At 38.9% G+C, this 22788-nt stretch overlaps 1 protein-coding gene across 4 annotated transcripts; it reads left to right on the top strand.

Moving 5' to 3' along the window:
• Positions 1-1603: 1603 nt before the first annotated feature.
• SAC3A (SAC3/GANP/Nin1/mts3/eIF-3 p25 family) lies at positions 1604-21480 on the top strand. Of its 4 annotated transcripts, none has more exons than XM_088972114.1 (15): positions 1604-2083; positions 2344-2415; positions 3202-3622; positions 3721-4098; positions 6234-6671; positions 8300-8401; positions 9937-10034; positions 11222-11402; positions 12178-12669; positions 12769-12909; positions 13227-13286; positions 18245-18375; positions 20007-20140; positions 20229-20464; positions 20969-21480. In XM_088972114.1, exons 3-15 carry the CDS (start codon positions 3437-3439, stop codon positions 21065-21067), a joined length of 2676 nt encoding a protein of 891 aa, XP_088828240.1. In that variant the 5' UTR covers positions 1604-2083; positions 2344-2415; positions 3202-3436; the 3' UTR covers positions 21068-21480. The 4 variants fall into 4 exon arrangements, with proteins under 4 accessions (XP_088828240.1, XP_088828239.1, XP_088828238.1 ...); XM_088972115.1 differs by having other exon boundaries at positions 1622-2083; positions 11225-11402; XM_088972113.1 differs by having other exon boundaries at positions 3202-4098; positions 11225-11402.
• Positions 21481-22788: the final 1308 nt, after the last annotated feature.

The raw sequence follows: 22788 nt of genomic DNA, 5'->3' as shown, positions 1-22788 counted from the left end.
AATATATACTGGCACTGGGTGAATACCACTTGATTGAACAACGAATTCATTTCATTGATGACTAGATGTACAATCAATGCCAAAAGCCGAACTTGAACATATATTCAAATCCACCTATTATTTAAATGAATTCGACATAAATCCTATGTGGCAAAATTTTAAAATACATGATGTTACAAAGCTCACACTTATATGTTCGTTGTCTGACTAGGGGTTTAGCGTAGAAGACACAACAAAGGAAGGAAGGAGGGGATATATCTCTGCTTCCGTCAATGTGCATTTTGATGAAGGTGAAAATGAAGATGTGAGTCAATGGGAGGAAGAGTAGATATCTCTGCTTCCATTGATGTGCGCATGTGAAGAGGATCAAAGGCACTATGCTGTAGATTTTCCAATGAATGGGTTAAGTTGTTGAAAGGAGGTGAAAACGAAGGTGAATGTGAACAATGGAATCAAAAAAGGAAATTATTACCTGCATTTGAAAGGGGCATTTTGGGTATTTTAGAATGTGGGGTGAGGTGGCATATCTCAATGGGCATTTTAGGTATTTCAAAAAAATATGAATGGCGTGGCATTTCTGTAGGTGGACCAATGGAGTAAATTGAGTTTTAATATCTCCATCCATGGAATGGGGATATTTCAATTCTCATACACCACTTTCAATAAATATTTTTGTAGAGACTTTGTGCCTAATTTCGCTTTTTTTTTTATTTATTTTTTATTCATGGGGCTACACAAACAAGTAGGCTAATTTTATTCGAGTCTCCACTAAAACCATCCAAAACCTCTATACACGCTTTCTAAAGGTTTCCTTACATTTTTCCTGGTTTTTCCTTTAAACCAAACACAGCATTTAGTGTGATCATCCAAGATGCCGTGCGGCCTGGCCAATGGAAGTTGTTTTTGTTTTTAGCTTCGTTTTGGTTTTGCTTCACTTAAAGAGGCTCCAGAGTTCATTGAGCAATTCCTTGAAGTGGGCCAACAGGCTAATAAAAAATCTAATTGGGAGGAGGTCTGCACTTACAGCTTTTGATGATCGAATTTTAACGTAAAAAGTGTGAACAGGGCTGACAACTTTTTACACCTTTACAATTGGGGTAGTGTTTGGTGCCTGTTTTAAGCTTAAACACTGTGTTTCAAGCTAGAAAGATTTGGAAATGTTTTACCCTAAAACATGAAGCAGGTCAAGCGCGAGAAATCCAATACAAACTATCATTCAAGCATCCAAAACTCGTTGATTCAAGCATACCTGCGATTCAAGCATCCAAAACTCCTTGCGCGAGAAATCCAATACAAACTCTGTTGTTTCTATTTTAAGTCAAAACGGGAATGCAACACCATGGAACCAACAACCGTTTGTATTTTGTGCCGGTGCGTAGTAGGACTGTAGGAGGTCAAGCGCTGTTTTGTGTTTTGTACGTGTAGATGCGAAAGTATCGAGATCCAGTCTTGGAGTAGACCAGTCGCTGCTGGTCTCTGCTCGTAATTATGGGCCAACCGTGACACACCACGTCAGATCCATACACGTGGGAAGGACTGCATAATTTAGCCACGTCATCATTCCACTTTGATAAAGGAAAGGATCGCCCCGAAGGGGGTTTTTGACGTTCCGCCTAGAAGAGCCTTTGATCTATCCCAGATATCTTTTCTATTGCTACCGTTCCAAAGCCAAAAGGGCAAACCCTGAATCCGGACCCAATCAAGGCGTTGGAAATTGAAACACTCGCATCTCTCGTTTTCCTTTACCATCCCCAACTCTCTCTGTCTCTCTCCTCCTTTCTGTACAAATAAGAAATCTGGATTGACTCTACGATTTTTTTTGGTTGCGTTTAATCTTTCTTTTTTATTTCCGTTCTTGTAATACTGTATTCAATTTAGAAAATAATAATAACGATTCCTTTGTTTGCATTCGTTCATCTCTTGTCTATCGTGATTGGGAGTAGTTCTCTCTCTTCTCTTCTTTTCTTTTATTTTTTTGTTTTCTTTTTCTTTTCTGTTCGTCATCGGATCTCGAATCAGCGGCGAAAAAGAGTAGATATTCTTTTTGAGGTCAAAAACAAGTGCGTGCCCGGGCTTTTTGAAGGTAAGAACTAAGAATTATTTGCACATCTAGCAAGTGAATGGGTCTAGGGTTCTGTTTATATTTCTACAATTTAGTAAAGTCTTGGTAATTTCAATGAGGACGTCACAATATTTTGATTGGTTTCTTTTTATTATTTCGTTTTAATTTATTTTTGAAAATGGATTAGATTATATGTATTTTTGGCTTGTTGTTGGTCGAACTTTTGTTTTTATTGTCTTACAATTCATGTGTGAAGAATTGACTGGTTTTTGATGAATTAGGATGTACATGAAATGATGAACCAAGGAAGCAGTACTGATACAGTAGCTCAACTGGATCCAAATCTGCTTGAGGTAATTGCTTTGCCGATTGCATTCCTCTGCTAATTTTAAAGTTTATGTTTCTGAATGCAAAAATAGTCTATTGTATTGTACTTAATTTGATTACTGTGAGTTGAAGCTTGAAGTTTAATAGGTTTGATACATCAGTATTTTGCTAAGTGGCAGTAGATATGATTTCTTGTTACGGACATGGAATTGAACTTTTTATTTTAGTTGGTACACTATCATAACTTTTGTTACTTCAGTGTTAAGTGGTATAGATTATTCTTTTGGACCTCTCTTCTCTTGGAAAGGTTAAACCGGGATTTTTGATAACAATTGAGTTCTAAAATGTATCATCGAAACAAAATATATTGTCTCAATTTTTCTGATGTATCTTGTGCAATTTCTTTGAGACGTATGCCAGTTGGTGAATTTGAAACAACAGTATTGTCTCAATTTCTTTGAAATGTACCATAGGATTCAAGGTTGTTTTTATATTTTGGGCCAATTGGCTCATACTTTTCCTACCACTGGAAAAGCGAGGATTTGAAGTCGTTGTACACATACATTTAGGCTGTCTTTAGTTGGGAAATGAGTGAGAAAAGAGAAGTTGTGGGTAAAATCCATTAGGTATTTCTAAACTCTGTGGTGGTTACATATTTACTGTATTTGCTTACATTGCATTATATGAGCGGTAGGTTCTATTTTATGCCTGTGAAATGTATTGCAAGATAATAATTGTAAGCCTGTTTATGTACTGTTCAATGTATGGGTTATTAACATAATGCCCCACCATTTGGTTGCTTCCTTGAACAGCCACGTCAAACTGTGGATAGCAGTGAAGGACATCCATCTTCATATGGATCTTCATTCACTCTTGGGCATGCCCCTCTGCCCTTGGCAGAAGGATCCAATACTGTATCATGGACCATGCATATGACAGATAACAACTCATCAGAGAATGGAATTTATTCAAATACGACTTACCGCCATGATCAGCAGGCAGAGACACTACCAAAGAACATGCAAGATGGCTTGAATTCTGTGCCGCATGCTTCTACTTCATCTAGTTTTGGAACAGCAAATGTCTCCCAAGAATATGCTAGCTATTTGTCATACCCAAATTCAACTGACCCTTATGGTTATGGAAACACGGGCTATGCAAGTTATTATTACAACTATTCACAGCAAACCAACCATCCGTACCCTCAACAACCAGGAGTGTATCAAAACTCAGGTGCTCCTTATCAGCCTCTTACCTCATTTCAGAATACAGGCTCTTATGCGGGTTCTACAAGTTATTCAGGAACTTATTACAATGCTGGTGATTATCAGACAGCTGGAGGTTACCCGAGCAGCGATTATAGTAATCAGAATAACTTGTGGAATGAAGGGAACTATGCAAGTTATTCCTCCCATCAGTATCCAAACTATACTCCTTCAGATTCAAATGGTGCTCATAATTCTAGTGCTGTAGCTGCAACACCACTTCATTATCAACAAAACTATAAGCAGTGGGCAGATTATTATAGCCAAACTGATGTAAGCTGTGCTCCTGGGACAGAGAATATGTCTGTTTCCAGTGCAACTACTTTGGCTTGTCCGATTCCTGGTGTTAGTGCTGGATATCCAACTCCAAACAACCAGCCACCACCACCTGGCACCACATCCTGGAGACCAGAATCTGGTTCATCTGAATTGCCTTCTTTTCAGGTCTGTGGATTTCCATATTTGTCTGCATTTTAGCAACCCAGTAAGTTGGCACACCCTTGTGCAGATGCATATGCTAAATGGGTAGAGTAGATTGGGCATGGTTCCTATGTAATTTGGAAATGCAAAATGTTCATACAAGGAATTCATGCATTCTTCCCTTGCTTTAAGTTATCCTTAGCTTTTCTTACCTAATTGTGTATACTGATTTCTTACTAATTTGTCTCATGGTTCTCCTTTGTTGTTTGTTTTTAAGCTTTATGGCTTTATTGACTAGTGTTATTGCTTTTGACATGCTTTAATCTTTTACTTATATTATAGTCACAATAATTTGTATGCCCTATTTGAATATCGTGATTCAATTTGTAGCTTTTGACAGATTAATGTTTCCTAGGAAAGGTGTCTGCTTTTCACACACTCAACTCAGCAAACTTTTCCCAACTAATTGGTATTTTTTTTTTTATCAGAAACAGTGAGTTATATTAAGATAAAATACAGGGAGATCATAATATGCCAAGCATCCCAAATCAATGGGTAATGGCCCCAGTAAGAAAACAATATTTTACAAAGCCACCCAAAAATAGTCATTATTGGCTATATGAATCCTGTTTAGTCATTGCACTCCATCAAGGGCCATGTCTTCTGCCAAATCATAGGTCCTTAGGTTATTTCCTATTACTCAATTCCACATTTTCTTTGGTCTTCCCTTTACTCTTTTAGAATCTTCTAGTTGCAATGCCAGCCCCACTGGTACAGCTAAAATATTAGAAATTAACAAAAGAAATAGAGTGTTCTTATTCGAACCGCCTCGTGATCTTCCACCAATTATGCGCTTCAATATAATTACCTGGAGTAAGCACTATAGCTTGTTTCCAATACTCAGCAGCTTGATCGGACCAAGCCTCTGCAATTTCAGAATCTCCCTGTTGAATGGCCCATTAGTTGTCTTTGAACACGACCAAACTATCTCAGATGACTTTCTCTCATTTTGTCATTTATAACCTATTGGGGCTACTCTCAACTCTCAAGTGGTTCCTAATTCACTTGTTCTTAATTCTATCTTCCTAGAGTCTTGCAACCCATGACCATCTATGGGTGTACTTTCCTCCATTGCCAAGACAGTTATCAGATATGAGCATACTTTTTTCTTTTTTGATCAGCGGCTTCCCTGGATCTTTGCATGAGACATTGCCTATCTGGTTTGTTAAGAAAGTTAGCCTGCAATCCATCCCTTCAACATTGATTTGGACAGTGTGTAACCAACTGAATTTGAGGTTTTTTGATAACAAAGATACCCAAGATGATGAGATCCTAAGGAGGAAAGATGGTTTGCTACATTCTTGGCTTTCAGTGATTTGAAGCTTTTTAGGGATGCCTCTTGGTTCTCTTTCTTTTCTGTGGATACTCTGTCTAGAAGTGATATTTGTGTAATGTGAGGTTTATGGTTGGTACCTTGTACAGCCATTTATATACTTCTTAAGTGCACCTTGCACCTGTTAACAAAATGTCTTACTTTTCTTCCAAAAAAGGCGTTGTTTACATCAAATTATACTGGTTTTGTTTCTTTATTGAATATATTCAACTTGATGTCTGGTTTTGTTTTACACCAAATGTTTTAGCGTGGAGGAGCTTTCATCTTATTTTTTTGAGAATAGAATTTTTTTGGGGGGGGTCCTTAGAGAATGTATATGATGTACAGAAACTTTTTGTACAGAGGACCATGTACATCTTTTGTTATTATATATTAATACTTTACCTTCTTCATAAAAAAACCTTGATGTATGAACAGCAAAAAGAAATTCTTATTGGCCGATTAAATATTGTAATAATTAATATAAGAGTTTAGGGGCCATTTCTTGGTGCAATGGTAAAATCGTGGGCTGGCATTTGTGATAACATGGGTTTGAGTCTGTTTGCGGCCACTTTGTGCAGAAAATGCCAAAGGTTAGGCACGTATCCAGTCCACCCCTCCCAAGATCCTGGACAACCAGGATCAACATTGGGTGATGGCCCTTTTTTATTATTGTAGGAATCATCAAGATCTTGCCATTGCTGGTGGAGTGTCATCTGCCATGCTGTTGAATGTCATATCTCTGTATTGAACTGAACACTTCAGAATTGCTGGATCTTTATGGCAGGCTGGTGCTGTAGTTGGAAATACCCAGGATGGTTACTGGAAACATGGCACTTCGGTGTTTCAGAATCACCATGCCACTCCAACTCCATACTTCCAAAAGCCTTTGGACTCCAATCCACTTCCATATGATGACCGTCAGGACCAACAGAAGACTGCCTGTCCTCCAGGACCTAATGTACAATATTCCACTACTCATCAGGTTCCTCAAAAGTATCAGTCACCGATGCAAGCTGTTCCATCCTTGGATGCACGGCGGGTAAGCAAATTGCAGATCCCAACGAACCCTAGAATTGCTTCAAATTTGGCCTTGGGCCTGCCAAGAACAGATAAGGATAGTTCTACAACCAATGCAGCAGCAAAACCGGCATATATCAGCATTTCAATGCCGAAGCATAATAACAAAGTGCCCTCTAATGAAGTTGCTGATTCCGTGCTTAAGGTGAGTCTTCTTCTTTTTCCTCTTCTCAGCCTCTGTGCAAGTTGTGGGCTCCTTAATGGATGAGACTAGTTGGATAGATTACTATACCCTTCAATAAGCAATAAGTCTTTCAGTTCAGCAGCTTCATCTGTTACCAAACAGTTCCTTAATGTAATTCTAATGCTTGTATGTGCTTAGCTTTCTTGTATTGACATGATTCAGTTACTGATCCAGGTGCTTGTGATGGCATTAAACTTGTAAACAACCTCTTCCCTTGATTGGTTGGGCCTTCCCTTTGTTGTATTCTGCTCCTTTTTTTTTTGTTTCAATAAAATTAATTTGTTATCAGATAAAAGTATACAACAGAACTTGATAATTTGTTATCTGTAAAATATGGTATTACAGAGACAAAAATACAGCAGGATATAGTGCTGCAGCAAGACTAGAACAAGAGAGAAAGAGAGGAGAGAAGAGAGAACCACTGAATTGTGTTTGAGAGAGATCGGAATGACTTAATCTCCTCATAACAGTCGGCCCAGTTTTATATTAACATTAAATGAAGAAAAAATTACAAGTATGCCCTTAATTATCAAAATGACAGTGGGCTGGTGTGTCCTTATTCTAAACACATAATTACTTAATTACCCTGTCACCCAAGTACACCCAATATAATAATCTTTCAACATTATCAACTAAAAGTTGTCAAATAAAACTAATTTTGTTCTTTATTTACCTTAGAAAAAGTATACAACAGAGTTTTGTAGTTTGTAATGTTCAACAGAATTTTGTCCCAACTATTTGGAGTTTGCTACATGAGAACTGGTTTGCCATTGTAATCGTGAGATCTTCTGTTAAATTATTACTCCTTGGTTCATTTCCACTTTCTCATGCCCTTTTTGAACTTTCTTTAGAACCCTTCCAACTCAGCAGCAGATCATGCACATGCTCAATTTATGTGTGTTAAGTCAGCAATATAGTATTAAACAAGCAAGTGGGCTGGACCAATGCTTCCTTGATTTTAGGAAACCAAGATTTGATTGCAAAGAAACCACAAATAAATCCAGTGTTTCGTTGGGCAATGGTTGTATTCGGAAATGATTGTGTAACACATTTCCATACACTATTGATATCATCTTTGTAAAAGGGAGAAAAAACGTTTGAAGTTTTCTTTTCCCCACCATTGCTCCACTTTCACCATGATGTCCGTTCGTTCCTACTTCTCATATCTTAATGGATTTGATAATCTTGGATGCATAGGTTACTTGGGTTCTGTACCTTGTAACAGTATTAGTGTCCATAAACATGACCTAAAGTTTGATTTTGGGACTTTAGAGATTTTAAGGGGCAATTGCTTAGTGCAATTGTAAAATCTCGTGTTGACAACTGAGGGAACATGTGTTTGAGTCTGAGAGTGGTCATTTTATGTAAAAACTTTGGAAGTTTGGTCCACATCCAGTACACCCTTTGCAAGACCCTGCTAGCTTGGACCAGCATTGGTTAATAACTTACAAGGTTTTGACTCTACATATTTGTATTTCTACTCCTTCCAAACTGAGCCTTACATATTCTTTTCTTTCTCCAGATCAATATTATGTCTTGATTGGCTCCTTGAGAAATGATCTTTTCTTGCATTTTAATTTTGGATGCAGCCTGGAATGTTCCCTACATCACTTCGTGCATATGTAGAAAGGGCTTTGGCCCGGTGCAAGGATGATTCACAAAAGGCAGCTTGTCAGAATATAATGAAAGAGGTGAGGCCACAATATCTCATTTGTTTTACTTCGTATTTTGGATGCAATAGGAATATCCTATTTTCATTTGTCTTGTGTCTTGCTTTCCTTTCTTTGACCTTATGTTACCTGCATCCAGGTCCCTATTCATTTCTCTTTCTGTCCTCATCTTGTTTTAAAGTTGCCATTGATACTAATCTGGCCTTTTTAACCAGCCCATCATCACTTTGGTAGTCTCTTTCACTACCAAATTTCTAAACCTGAAAGACCTTGCTAACCTTAAACCTTGAAATACTGCCATGAATTCTGCTCATATGGAATTACCCTAACCTATGGGTCTGAAGATAGAGCTATGATAGTCACTCTATTGTCTCTAGAAGTGCCTCCTATACCAGGCGGGTCTGGATTACCCATGCTGCATCCATAAACATTCAACTTAACTAGATGAGAGCGGTGGTATGCATTGTGTGTGGATCAGAGATCTAGAAAATATGAGGCTATATCCAGTGCTATCCTCTAATGATGTCCTCCCTAGTGAAAGGAGTGAAATAACTTTACTGTTTTGTGCCAATGGCCCACCTTGAAAGTAATGCCTTCAAGTATTGTGCTTCTGTGCTGCAACTTGTCATTCAAAGTTTTTTTTTTTTTTTCATTTCTCTTCTCCCATATCATTCAATGTATAACTGTCCTTGAGCTTCTCCACACTATCTTGCTTTTTTCCTTGGTGACTTAAAGAAAGATTTGAAAAAAAGACTTTCCAAAACAAATGGAGGAATTTGCCTGCACCCAAAGAGATTCCAGCCGCAAGAGATTAGTAAGTGGTAAGCAGTTTCTCCACTTGCATTGCAAAGAAAGAAGATGTGTAGGGATAAACATCAGTTAGTCCTTTTTCTCTGGAGCCAATCCCAAATTTTAATTTTCAAGTGATAAACCTCCCAACAGAAGGCCTTCACTTTTGATGGCACCGGTTGACTTTGAATTGATTTGACTTGACTGGGAAAGTCTTTGGGGATTAGAGAAGACAAGAGAAAAGTGTAAACAAAGTACAAATTGAAGTTTCTGGTAGGATTGGGGGTCTAGGTTCTATAATTGACTTTACTTAGATCAAGAAAACCCTGTTCTAAGGAATTTACTTGACTCAAGGCAAAAGATCTTCCAAAGTTGAAGGGTTTAGTTTAAAGTTTTAGAGTCTGTGCTTTTTGCTTTTCCTAGTTCTAGTAGGATTGGCAACCTCTGTACATATGTACGTGTAAAGTGCAAAAGTATGGAGGAACAAGTAGGATTTATTTCAGTTCTTATAGCTTATGCTAAGTGAGTGATCTCATGCCCTAGAGTGTCTCTGGCATGTATTAATCACCTTCATTACTATTCTTACTCTCCTCTACTTTATTTTAGCGTAGAGTCTTCCATCTATAGAATCTGTTGGTTCAACATATGAGATTGTTGAGATGTTTCTTGTCATTTATTAATGTGGTATCAGTGCTATGAGAATTTGTAATTGTGATTTTATATTGCAGTGCATCTTAAGTTCATCTCTTTTCTTTTCTCCATTTCAGATGATTACTAAGGCATCTGCTGATGGGACACTTTTCACACGAGACTGGGACACAGAACCTCTTTTTCCATTACCAAACATGGATGCAGTTAATAAGAAGTATGTTTACTTTTACCTGATCTTCCAAATGGGATAGTTCAATGATGCAATCTATTTATTTATCAAAAAAAATGATGCAATCTATTTAACTATTGTTGCCATTACTCCCCCTTTTCTTTAATTGATTAGAAAGCTCAAGTTTTCTAAGTTGGTGCTAATGCCAGAGATGGTTACAGTGAACTTTGGTACTTGTGTGCTTTCCTGGTTCTCCAACTATATTTAAAAGTTCTATAGTTGGGACCTATTCTATTTGTCAGGTTTCTTGAAATTGATCTTGCTCGGGGAAAAGTACAGTCTAGACCAACTTTTCAAGGTTAACTGGGAAAGTTAACTTGCAATATGCTAAGACATGTCAGAACATACAGTCAACTCTAGTTTGGTATAAAATGGTAAATGCAGAGCTCTCTTTACATTGTGTAATATGCCTATTAACAGCTGAGATAAACAAATTGCCAAGCTTCCCAGTCTCCAGTCTGATTGAATGTGAATGTGAACAGACCATGTGAAACTCCAAAATGCTGACACCAGAGCTCTGGATATCTCCTTCATATTCTTCATAGATGCTGTTTTTTGAACTCACTAGTGATTCATTCTGGTTTTATGTAACTGATGGTTCCTACAGAGCAATGCTCCAGCTGACCCTAAAACCTGCGAACTTGACTTTCTGGGAGAGTTGATGAGGAAGTTCAAAGGCTTGATATTGTGGTGCACGATGTTGTGAAGGTTAAGTCAGCAAGGCTATGGATGATCTGGTTGGCAAGATTAACGAGAGATGGTTTGTGGAGGATGCGCGTCCCTTTAAGAGATTCACCATCCACATATGCCAAGATCTGGTTCTTACCAGTGAAATTGAACATGCCATAACACTTGAGGGAGACTTTGGGGTTGCCAACCTGCTCATATGATATAGTTAGAAATTTGAAGACTTTGTACCATTTTGTCCCAAGTAGGAATTAGGTTTCAAAACAGGGGATGCCCTAGCATATTGCAAATTGGTTCTCTGGAGATAAATTTGACTTCAAAAGTTGGTCCACAAAATATTTTCCTCCCTTTCTTTTTCTGCACCAAGGGAAAGTCTCTGTGTACTCTGAAAGTCTTTAAGAACAAATATGTACAAATGCTTGGCCTAAACTAGTCATGCAGAAAGCTAATATGGATGCCTAATTGGTTTGTATGCTGTTTTGCAGCAGCATACAGAGTTCCACTATTGCGCCATCGTTGCCGAAGTTCAAGAGGAGTCCAAGTAGACGTACCAAGAGTAGGTGGGAGCCTGTACCAGAAGAGAAGCCAGTTGAGAAACTGGCATCGGTTAATTATGTTGCTATGAAAGATGTCAATTGGGATAAATTCAAGGAAAAGGATGGAACGGTAAGCTTTTCAGTCTTTCTTATGAAATTTCAAAAATGGTATAGCGTTAATATTTAGGACTGTCAGTGAGTTGGGCATGAGCCTGATTGGGCAGAACAAATGTAATCTGGAGATAACAGGTCCAGAACCAGTTACTGACTTATTGGAATTGGAACTTGTCCCAGACCTTTTTCGCTATGATTATGAAATTTCCAGTTATATTTGTATCCTTGTTGGTCTGGGTCAATCTAGGCCCTGCACCAATCCAGTTATTATTTTGATCTAAAAAAATGGGCCTGTAACCGGCTTATTGGAACTGGAACTTTCCCCAGATCTTTGTAGATCAGATTGGGTCGACTAGGTCAAAACAGCCCCTTGACGGGCTGGGGCAGACCCTGAGGGGCTGAGGGCCACATAATTTTAAAAAACAGCCATATGGAAATAGAACTTTACAAAGTGACTCTTGGAAGATAAGTGTGTTTGTCTTCCTCTGTAAATTTTCTACTGATGATTAATGAAAGTGTTATTGATAAAAAAAAAAAATAGAACTTTACAAAGATCATATGGTTTTCTGTGCACTGGGGCCCCCGTGGGAAAATTTCTGGGTCTGCCTCTGAAGGCATGCCCATTAATGTTGGAGATGACATGATTCTTTGTTTCTTTCAGGGGAATTGTTTTACCAGGAAGGTTTTGCTGCATTCTTTACCTACTTACCTATTTTTTGGTAGCTTGTGAGAAGTAATAAATACCTGCATTATATACTTAATCTGCTTTGCTCTAAATGAAACCTTTGCAGATTTCAAGTGGAAAATGTGAAAGCAAGGAAAATAATTGGAGCGGTGTGAAATTCCTTCCACAACAGCAGACTCCAAGTAAAGGTTCCCCGAGGCCAGTGAAAAAGCAGCGGCTTAGTGATAATTCCAATCTTGCTGAAAATGGTGGTACTTCTAGTGATAGTGACAAGGAACAGAGTTTAACAGCGTACTACTCAAGTGCTATAGCACTTGCAGATTCACCTGAAGAAAGGAAAAGACGTGAAAATCGTTCTAAGCGTTTTGAGAAAGTTCATGGTCATCGAGCAGAAACCAAGAACCTAAGAACAAAAGATGTTGGAGCTGGAAATTTGTACACCAGAAGGCTTACTGCTCTGGAACTTGGCAAAAATTATGAGGATAGTGGCAACAGGGCTGTGGAAGATATTGACTGGGATGCCCTTACCGTCAAAGGAACCTGCCAGGAAATTGAGAAACGCTACTTGCGCCTTACTTCTGCACCTGATCCTGCCACTGTAAATACATCCAGTTCCATTAAATTTAGGACTGTTTTCTCTTCCATGTTTAACATACCTGAACTTCTTTGTGAAATGAAATTTTTTGATTTTTTACAGGTGAGACCAGAAGAAGTGCTGGAAAAATCTCTCCTAATGGTTCAAAGCTCACAAAAAAATTACCTGTACAAATGTGATCAGTTGAAATCCATTCGTCAGGATCTGACTGTACAAAGGATACATAATGAACTAACAGTCAAGGTACTGGTATCTATTACATCTACATTAGTTATATTTCATTATGAGCTTTTGTTTCATAATTAATGCCTTGAAAACAACTATGTTCTTCGAATTTTATCAGTTTAAGCACACTTAAGAGTTTCTTTCTTCTTCTGTCACCTTATGAGTTCTGTTACTCTTATGTTCTTTTCTTCTCCAAAAAATAGGGAAAGAAGGAACTCCTGTCTATCCTTAAAAATCCTTGCTGAAAATGATGCCTATTTCTAACGATATTCTTTTGCTTTGAGAAATATTCTTCTTGGAAATATCTATATTGTTTTAGTTTTTTCTTGTTTTAGGTCTATGAAACTCATGCACGATTAGCACTGGAAGCTGGGGATTTGCCCGAGTATAATCAGGTCAGTATAAATACCTCTATTGGAAATTACTTTAGTCTTGAGATATTTCTTTGTGTGTAAGCTTGCTACCGTTCAAATTTTTCTTGTGGCTATTACTGGTTACCTGTAATGAATATTTGATTGATGGGAAGATCTTTATTAGGAAATAGCAAGATTGGAAGGATGTAAAAATATGATAAAAAACAAGAGTAGACCAGGCTTTACACAGTTGCTATTACCATTTATACCTCAGTCTCTCTCTCTCTCTCTCATTTTGTTAATGTAAAAAGGAGTTTCTCTCTCTCATTTTGTTAGTGGTAGATTTCTTTCTAGCCAGTAGGGGTATAAGACAAGGAGACCCCCTTTCTCCTTTCTTGTTCATTTTAATTGCAGAGGTTTTGGGGAAATTGATTCACAGAGCAGATTCTATTGGGCTCATTAGAGGCTGGAGGGTTGGGAGGATGGAAACCCCCCTCACACATTTACAGTTTGCTGATGACACAATTCTGTTATGTGAAGGTGGTAATGTGAAGTTTATCAGGAATTTAAAGTTGGTGATACAACTGTTTGAGCAACTGTCCAATTTGAAGGTTAACCTTGGGAAAAGCTGTGTAGTGGGGGTGAATTTGGAGGAGGGAGAGATCAAGGAGAGTGCTGAAGTGTTGGGGTATGAAGTCACGGGGTGGCCTCTGAACTATTTAGGATTACCATTAGGTGATAATCCCAAGAGAGAGAGAGAGCTTCTGGAACTCGGTGATGAAAAGGTTTGAAAAAAGATTGGTATCCTGGAAAAAGAATTACCTCTCTCTTGGCGGGAGAATTGCATTAATTAAGGCTACGCTTGCTAACTTACCGATCTTCATGTCGGTGTTTAAAATCCCAGTGAAGATTGTTAACAGATTAGAGAAGTTAATGAATGATTTCCTGTGGGAGCCTGGAGAAGAGAAGAGGGATCATAGAGTTAGCTGGGAAATAGTGTGCAGGAGTAAGTCGTGTGGTGGTTTGGGGCTTGGGAGTATTAGGAGAAGGAATATGACTCTGCTGGGGAAGTGGCTGTGGAGGTTGCCTATGGAGAAGGAGAAGCTATGGGCTAGAATAGTGGCAAGTATTCATGGGCTGGAGCAACGAATGGGACGTTGGAATCAGAGCTAGGATCACAAGCAACTCTCCTTGGAAAGCCATTCATGACCTGCTTCCAGTTTTCATTCCTAATATCAGGTATGACTTGAATTCCGATAACTCCATAAAATTTTGGGAACAAACCTGGGAGGGGAGCGCCCCTCTAAAGGATTAGTTTCTGTCTTTGTATGCTCTTTCTGATTTGAAAAATGAGCCGATCTCGTCTTTCACCACCCTGTCCTCTTCCACTTCTGGGATTGGGTGGAACTTGTATCTAAGAAGGGATTTGAGGGATTCGGACTTCAACTGTATTTCGAGCCTTCTTGCATTCTTGATAACGTTGCCTTAGACCCCACTAGGGCGGATTCTAGAATTTGGACACCTAACCCCAATGGCATTTTCTCTTGTGCTTCGTTTATCAAAGTCTTAAGTCAGTCCACCAGTCCTACCCTGTCCCCTTTTCCTGTTGGTGAGGTTTGGTGCAGAGCTATACCTCTAGGGTTGGTAGTTTTTGTTGGGAAGCCTATCTGGAAAGAATCAACACTGGTGATCTACTCCAAAAGAAGAGACCCAATACTTGCTTATCACCTCCGTGGTGTGTTCTGTGTAAAGCAGATGGGGAGACTGGTTTTCACCTAATGGTGTTGTGCCACTTCGCGAGGTCATTGTGGGATTGGGCTTTCCTATTTGGATGCAGTTGGAATCCCTCATCAGACATGCAGGGCCTTTTTGCCCCTTCCTTCTTCAGGTGGCGATTAAAAAGGGGAAGGACAATGTGGAGAAGACTAAGGGCTGCAGTATGTTGGACACTGTGGGAAGAAAGGAACTCTAGGATATTCTCAGAAACTCAGAAAGGGACAACAGATTTGAGGGCTATCATGCAGTTTAGGGCAGTACAGTGGCTGAAATTTCTGGAAATATTCACAGATTACACTGTGGATGACATGTTGAGGAAGTGGGGTGAAATTGCAAGTTGCACGCAGACCAAGTCAGTAATGAGTGTGGCTTGGACCCCCCCACCTAGTGGATTCTTGAAATTAAACTTTGATGGATGCAGTAGGGGAAACCTGGGACAATCAGGGATTGGGGGTGTTTTTAGAGATGAAAATGGGGTAATCTCTGCTATGTTCTCAGGCCTAGTTAGAGTGGGTGACTCCCTTAGAGCTGAGATATGTGCAGTTATGGAAGGAGCCCGGAAAGCTAAGGAATTGAACATCAAGAAACTTATAATTGAAGGGGATTCAGAGGTGGTGATAGGGTGGCTGACCAAAGAACAAAATGATCTTTGGAAGTATAACAATGAGAAGAGGAAATTCAAATGGCTGGTGCGGGAGATGGAAATTAAGACATGTTGGATTAAGAGATCAGCTAATTCCCTAGCTGACGGTTTAGCAAAACAAGGGGCAGAAAGGGATTCCTTGTTTTGGGCTAAGTTGTAATGTTAGTGTCCTTGTATCTTTGTATTTTCTTCTTTCCTTTCTTGAAGTTCTTTGTGACTCTTGGAAGATAAGCGTGTTTGTCTTCCATTTGTAAATTTTCTACTGATGAATTAATGAAAGTGTTATTGATAAAAAAAAGGAGTTTAAACCAGACAGATGTGGCAGAGCTGTTAAAACTAGCCTCCTTTACCTTGAAGAAGAAGGGGGTAGATTTTGTGGAGCTATGCAAGGACAGCAGTGGTTTGGACAGTATGGGAGGAGAGAAGCACAAGAATCTTTAATAGGACACAGCATGTAGCAAGGAAGCAACCATCAAAGTCATTGCATTGAAGTTGTGCTTTAGGTGAAAATATTGGAAATCTGTCCTCTATTCTTACAGATGATATCCTTAGAGGATGGGGATGGGTAGCATCTTTATCAACAAGGAATATGACCCACCTCCCAAGCGTATAGGTGCCATCTATCCACCCCTGAAGTTCCTTGCCCTACCTTCTCTTCCTAATGTAAACACTGTTGATCCACCCCAACTTTTTTTCTCTTCAAGCTTCTAGCTCCATCTGTGGTTTCTAAACCAACTCCTGAATTGTCCCTTTCCTTTGCACTACTTTCCAAACTGGAAGGAGAAGATAGGTAAGGTGTAGAAGAGATACACCCTGAACCTACCTCATTGTTCAGCTGTGCTATGATATTCAAAGTTTTTGATCCAACCACTGCTACATTTATTCCTTATTCCTTATTCACATCATAACCACCATTATCTATGTCTTCCTCCTCGCTAATCAGTCAAGAAATGGTTCCCAAAAGGTTTACCACTTCCGGCAAGCCAGAAGTCTTTTGAACACCGCTCACTTCGCCTCTTCCTTTCTGCAAAAAATCATCAAAAATTCCACTGCCCTTCCCATTCCATCTGCTAATCCACGTAGACATTTCCTATGCTCCTGAGAGGCAGAACCTCCAAATGGCTTTAAATCTTTGATCTTTTGCACATTTGGGATCAAATTGTTTCCGCTTCACTGTTCTTCTATTGCTGTTGCACCTCCTTCTGGGCTGAACCGGGTGGTATCACCTTCTCCTGCAACTCTTTTTGGATGGTGGTCTTCCTGCCGCTCACAAACTGTCACGATCCAGACCCATTCATCGTTGATCCAGCTCCTCTTGGTTTTTATTCGCTTGGACCTAAAGGGGTCCAGCCCAACTTTCATCGAAGATAAGTTCTTTCCTAAAATATCCCTCAACCTTTTGGACCTTTTACCCTGGTTGCCCTTTCTAAAATTAAATCTTTCTGTTTAAAATGTTGGACCCCACTCCTTTTTTTTCCGGACAATTACCTTCTACTGCCTGTTTCCTCTCCTTCTCATTTCCACCTCAAACTCCTGCCTGTTGGCCTTCCACTGACTCCTCTCTAAATCCCTTCTGTCCTTCCTCATGTGAGCCAGTTGGCCCAGTTTTTGGGCCACCTGAACATCACTTGTGTTGTGAGGTTCCGCCTCACCATCTCCTCCATCCAAACGAGTCTTTGGCTTCCCTTTCAGCTCTGCCTCCACCTCTGTTCTGCAACTAGATGGCCTTTCAACTACCTCAGTTGCATCTCCAAGACTCCAACCTCTTTCACCACCATTTCTTCAATATCTCTTCCATCCATCAAATCCTCCAGTTCCAATATGTCTGGGATTGCCACAGCATCCATGACTTCAACCTAGTCTCGTCATGTCAAGCTTCTCCCAGGTTCTATTCCTGTCATCAAACTTCAAGAATCTACCACAACATCTGTCAATTTCTTCAAACACAGACGGAAGCTGATATAATCTAAACTTCTGAATCTCTGAATGCTCCTTGGGTCTTCAGAGAAAATTGAAAACCTGTTTTAGAACTTTGAGAAAATGAGGTAATTTCTAGAGTGGGGCAAATAAGGTGGTTGACACAGGAGTGGGAGAACCTGAGAAGTAGCTTATTTTCTCAATTTATTTTCTTGCTCTGATCCTTCTTCAAATAATAGGCTCTTTTGCTTGATCTGACTTGTGCTATTTTAGATAGAATGTTGTACATTGGGAGTTCATGAATTAGATCTGTTAACCTTATTGTCATGTATTAGAGAAACACTTAAAGAAAAGAGGAGAAAAGAAGAAGAACGATAACCAAAGAACACAAAGGAAGCTGATTTGAACGTTTAATAGATGAAAATTACTTTGGGATTGATGATACCAAGTCTTGGGAAATAAACAGATGAACAAAGTTGTTGAAAGTAGTCATCTAAGATCATGATGGACAGATTATTTACTTATTGTAGATATTGTTGCAGAATTGGGTAGTGAAGTTCTTTTAATTGTAGTGATTTTCAGATGTATTATTGTTGTTTTCATTGGATGAATGGTTGTCATGTTTATTATAAACATAGATTGATTCTTCCTATGTTACTTGCAGTGCCAATCACAGCTGAAAACTCTTTATGCTGAAGGGATCAAAGGATGTCATATGGAGTTTTCTGCCTACAACTTGCTATGTGTTATCATGCATTCAAATAACAATAGAGATCTCTTATCATCAATGGCAAGGTTAGTCACATGTTTCTAGACACTTTTTTTATGCTATGATGTATATTTTCTTCCTACAACTTATGTTGTCCTTGTTTTTCATGTTAGCCGTTAAATGTTTATGACAGAGAAAAATATAGTGGTATATAAATCATTAATTGAAAGACCCTTGTTTGGTTGGCTAAAACAATCCAATCACCCCGTTTTATACTCAAAAACATCATAGAGATGTAACCACCAATTGTCCTGTTCACTGCTTTTTGGCTAAAGGTTCAGCCAAACTATTTGCTTTCTTTGGTTCCAAGTAATTGTGGCATTTAACTCCTTGACAAGTGTTTGATTTCCTTCATCGAATGACAATATCAACCATGATCCTTGACTATTATTCCTCAGCCATCCTATTACTACCTCGGGATCCCCTTCTATTGCTACATTTCTGAAATTATTAGTTTTTCCCAGCCTCAACCATTTTAGTACAGATAGCAGTTTTTCCCTTGTAGAATCTTCCAAACCTATGGGACTTGGAAATATGTTCAAGAATGGCTCCAACCCAAGATGCACCCCTAATTGGATATGGTTTGGCACAAAAAAGATGAATATTGGCTAGAAAGGTAAAATTTCGGGTTTTGATGAAAAATGAAAGAAAGCTCATCTATATTAGTTCCAGTCCATCGAGAATGTTAAATGAATTTCTTTTGAACTTTTGGTTGTTTATGGCAGTAATAGTTTTTTGAAGGATTTAAAATAAAATGGAGAGAGAAGAAAGAAAACCCAAAGTCTTGCTTTAATAAAATTCAAGTTATTTATTAAAAAAGAAAAGCCCAAAGTCACTCAATGAGGTACCTAAATTCACTCTAGGGCATAGGAATCCCTCACCATGTAAAGTATAAGCTGTAAAATCTAAAATCAACTTTATTCATCCTTGTTCAAAAATGTCTGTACACATTTAGACTGTTATAATATGTCTACTAGTTATATTTGCCACATATACACTTGGTAATTGGAATTACTTTGGCAGAACCATTCTATTGCAAGCATTTAGCAAGATATGATGCTTTAGACACATCTGCAAATAGAGCTATGGCATCGGGATAAAGCCAGAAGTTATAAAATGTGTACCTAGCTTGAGTTTGTCCAAACAACCATAGATAGATTTACTGTTTTTCTCTGTAGACCTTTGGCTTCTCTATCTGAAACACGTACTTAAAAAATTAACATATATGGGGTTCTAGATGTACTCTTTGGTTTCATTTCTTGAAGGAGGCTCATTATAGAATTGGCAAGTAACAAGTACAACTTACAGAGAACCAGTCTGCTGTTTAGCATCCTATCATCAAATTGGGGAAACTTTAGCTGTCTGAAAAAAAAAAAAACAATAGCCTGGGCTGTTTGGGAATTTCCTTTGCATGATATGTTGTCCCAATCAGTACCTTGTTTGTCCTTTTGGCTAAAAGAATATTGATTGCAAATTTTCTTTTACCCCACACCCATCCTAATATGTCATGTCCAGGTTGCTCCCAAACAGCCCAGGCTGTTGTTTTTTCAGAGAGCCAAAGTTTTTCTATCAAATTGTGCAAATATGCCTGTATTTTGGAATTTTTATCTAACATCTTCATATATCAAATTTTCCTTAACTCTCCTTTTGTTGCCAGATTATCACACGAAGCAAAAGAGCATGAGGCTGTAAGGCATGCTCTTGCAGTTCGTGCAGCCGTTACATCAGGGAACTATGTCTCCTTTTTCAGACTGTACAAGACAGCACCTAACCTAAACACCTGCCTTATGGGTGGGTACTTAAAGAATTCTAGAGTTAGCTCAATTGATGAAATATTTTGTGGTTACCTCTCATGGAAAAATTAAAATTCCTGCTGCAGATCTTTATGTTGAGAAGATGAGGTTTGAGGCAGTGAGATGTATGTCTCGTTCGTATCGCCCTTCTGTCCCTTTGGCATTCATTGCTCAAGTTCTGGGCTTCCCGAGTGTATTGTCAACAACTGAAGGTGGCAATGAAAAAGACACGGATGGATTGGAGGAATGTGAGGAATGGTTAAGAGCACACGGTGCATGCCTAACTGTAGACAACAATGGTGAGATGCAGTTTGATACAAAGGTATGCTCATAACTTGCACTTATTGCCATTTGGAAATGTTAAAATGAAATCTTCTGTAGATTTCCATTGTGTTTGGAAATGGAGCCCCAATGTTTTCACTCTGCCGTTGATCTGGATGATTGAACCATTTGAACTGTCATCCGACCCTTTTCTAGTTCTGGTTTTTCTAAAACCCAGAAACTGGTCAAACCTGTTGACTTGGTGAAAACCCGTTTGATCCGAGTCGCTGTAAGCCTGTACTGTTGATCTGCTCGCAGGTCATGGATTATAAATTACAATTTATATTCAAACTTTTGAGATCTATACGGGGTAATCTTTTATTTTTTAATTGATTTTGGGCAACTTTTTATGTAAAACGGTTCAGCCTCTGGGCTGGTTTTTAAAACATTGTATGGAACAATATTTTGCTAATTATGGTGGCTATTTGGGACATATTAACTTCTGAACGACATAAGTTTTGGAGTTTGTAAATTCCGTCCTTGACTGAAATGGGTTTATGTGCAGGCTTCCACTTCCAGCCTTTACATTCCAGAACCAGAAGACGCGGTGGCACATGGAGATGCAAATCTTGCTGTTAACGATTTTCTGACTCGGACATCATAGAAGGATATTTTGCTTGTAACTTAGTGTATCGGTATGGATCAGAAATCCACCCACCGCCATCTGTTAGAGATCCATGGATCAAATGGAAAATAGTTTTGCAAAATCAACTTGGCAAAGGTCAAGTCAACCATCATCATACCTGTAATATTTAACAGGGTATAGATGGATGTATGAACGTGAAAAGGCGAAGGTAAAGAAATGGGAAATACTGCAGTGTCATTGGTAAAGCTGCTTTAGGCTTTAGCTGTTGTATTTGGTTAAATCTCTCTTTTTATTTTTATTTTTCCTCATTGCTTGTAAATTGTCTTACCTCTTATTTATTAATTGGGTGCCCAACGTAGATTGTAGGATTAGGATGCCATGTAACACGCAACATCATTTGCGCTGAATAGAAGGGTTTCTTTTTTTATTTATTTATGCTATGTTGCTAACAGAGGGTTGTGATTGGAGCGGTAGAGAGATTAGCATCGATGGTTCCTATTGGTTGGGCGTGGGCCCGCTATGATGGATGATGACAATGAACTCGGAGGTGTAAAGTGGGCTGTGCGGGGTCGGCAAGGCATAGCCTGTGGGCAGCTCGCACTTTTTGCGGGCTGTGCTGTGTTGTCTTGTGGGCCATCACGGCCCATGCTGCACTCCCTGGTGAAAACTTTGGGAGTCGGCCCGGTATGGCCCACAGCTTGGGCCTGTGTTGTGCTGCCCTGTGGATCGAACTTTGGATCAGGTCGGGTTGTGCGTCGAGCCAAATTTATTTAAAAAAATTGACAAAATTTAAAATTTTAAGTTTATATGAATTTTGTGTATAAAATTACTTATATATATATATATATGCAATAATTAAATAAGTTAATATAATAATATTAAAAAAATATTTATTTTATTAATATATTATATACTATATATTATTATATAATTATAATTCATATAATATTATATAACTATATATATGGGCCATGCCGTGGATTGTGATAGGTTGTGTAGTGCCGGTTTACATGCCGTGGGTGGCATGGCCTGTTTGGTCATGTCGTGTCATGTTGGCCTGTGGACCTAAAATCCTAGGCTCAGCACGGTCCGTGGACCGTTGTGCCGAGTCAGTCCAAGTTTGTGTCGGGCTGTGGGCGGCACGGGTTGATTTACACCTCTTGGTGGGATGTGCAGTGAGGTCGATGTGAGGTGTGCTAACAATATTGGAATAAGTTAAGGCTCATTTGGTTTGCCAAAATAGGGATTTTGAATCAAAGTTGGTTTGGTTTGGAGTTAGAATACAATTCCTATACTTGGTGGAATGGTATTTTCCATTATATGGAATAGCTATATTCTCTACCCCATCTTGCGAATGAAATCCTTTTCCAGTTGATTCAAAATATGTACCATCAGCCGTATCAGCGCTGAACTCTCAAGAAAATACTACTGGACCGTCTTTTATACTTTGTTATTTATGGTGGAGATGTTTTCAATACATGGTGGGATGTGCAATGAGATCCACGTGAGGTGTACTAATAATATTGAAACAAGTTAAAGGCTGGTTTGCAGAAATAGGGTTTTTAAGTCAAAATCAGTTTGGCTGGGTGGAGTTAGAATACTATTCCCATCATTGGTGGAATGGTATTCCCCATTTGAGGGAATGGTCATATTCTCTACTCCATCTTGGGAATGAAGATTGTGACTTGTGAGCCATGTATGGTTAGTAGTTACAGACTGTGTATGTAGATTGTCGGCTA

Source organism: Nelumbo lutea, chromosome 2 (genome assembly GCF_056320005.1).
Source record: "Nelumbo lutea isolate HS-2025 chromosome 2, American lotus-T2T, whole genome shotgun sequence".
NCBI lineage: Eukaryota > Viridiplantae > Streptophyta > Magnoliopsida > Proteales > Nelumbonaceae > Nelumbo > Nelumbo lutea.
This window is presented reverse-complemented; position numbering and strand designations above follow the sequence as displayed.

Coding starts and splice junctions, on each gene's coding strand:
- SAC3A (XM_088972112.1), top strand. CDS start 2,356: ATGATGAACCAAGGAAGCAGTACTGATACAGTAGCTCAACTGGATCCA. Junction 12,910..13,226: donor ATAATGAACTAACAGTCAAG/GTACTGGTATCT, acceptor TTCTTGTTTTAG/GTCTATGAAACTCATGCACG. Junction 20,141..20,228: donor CCTAAACACCTGCCTTATGG/GTGGGTACTTAA, acceptor TTCCTGCTGCAG/ATCTTTATGTTGAGAAGATG.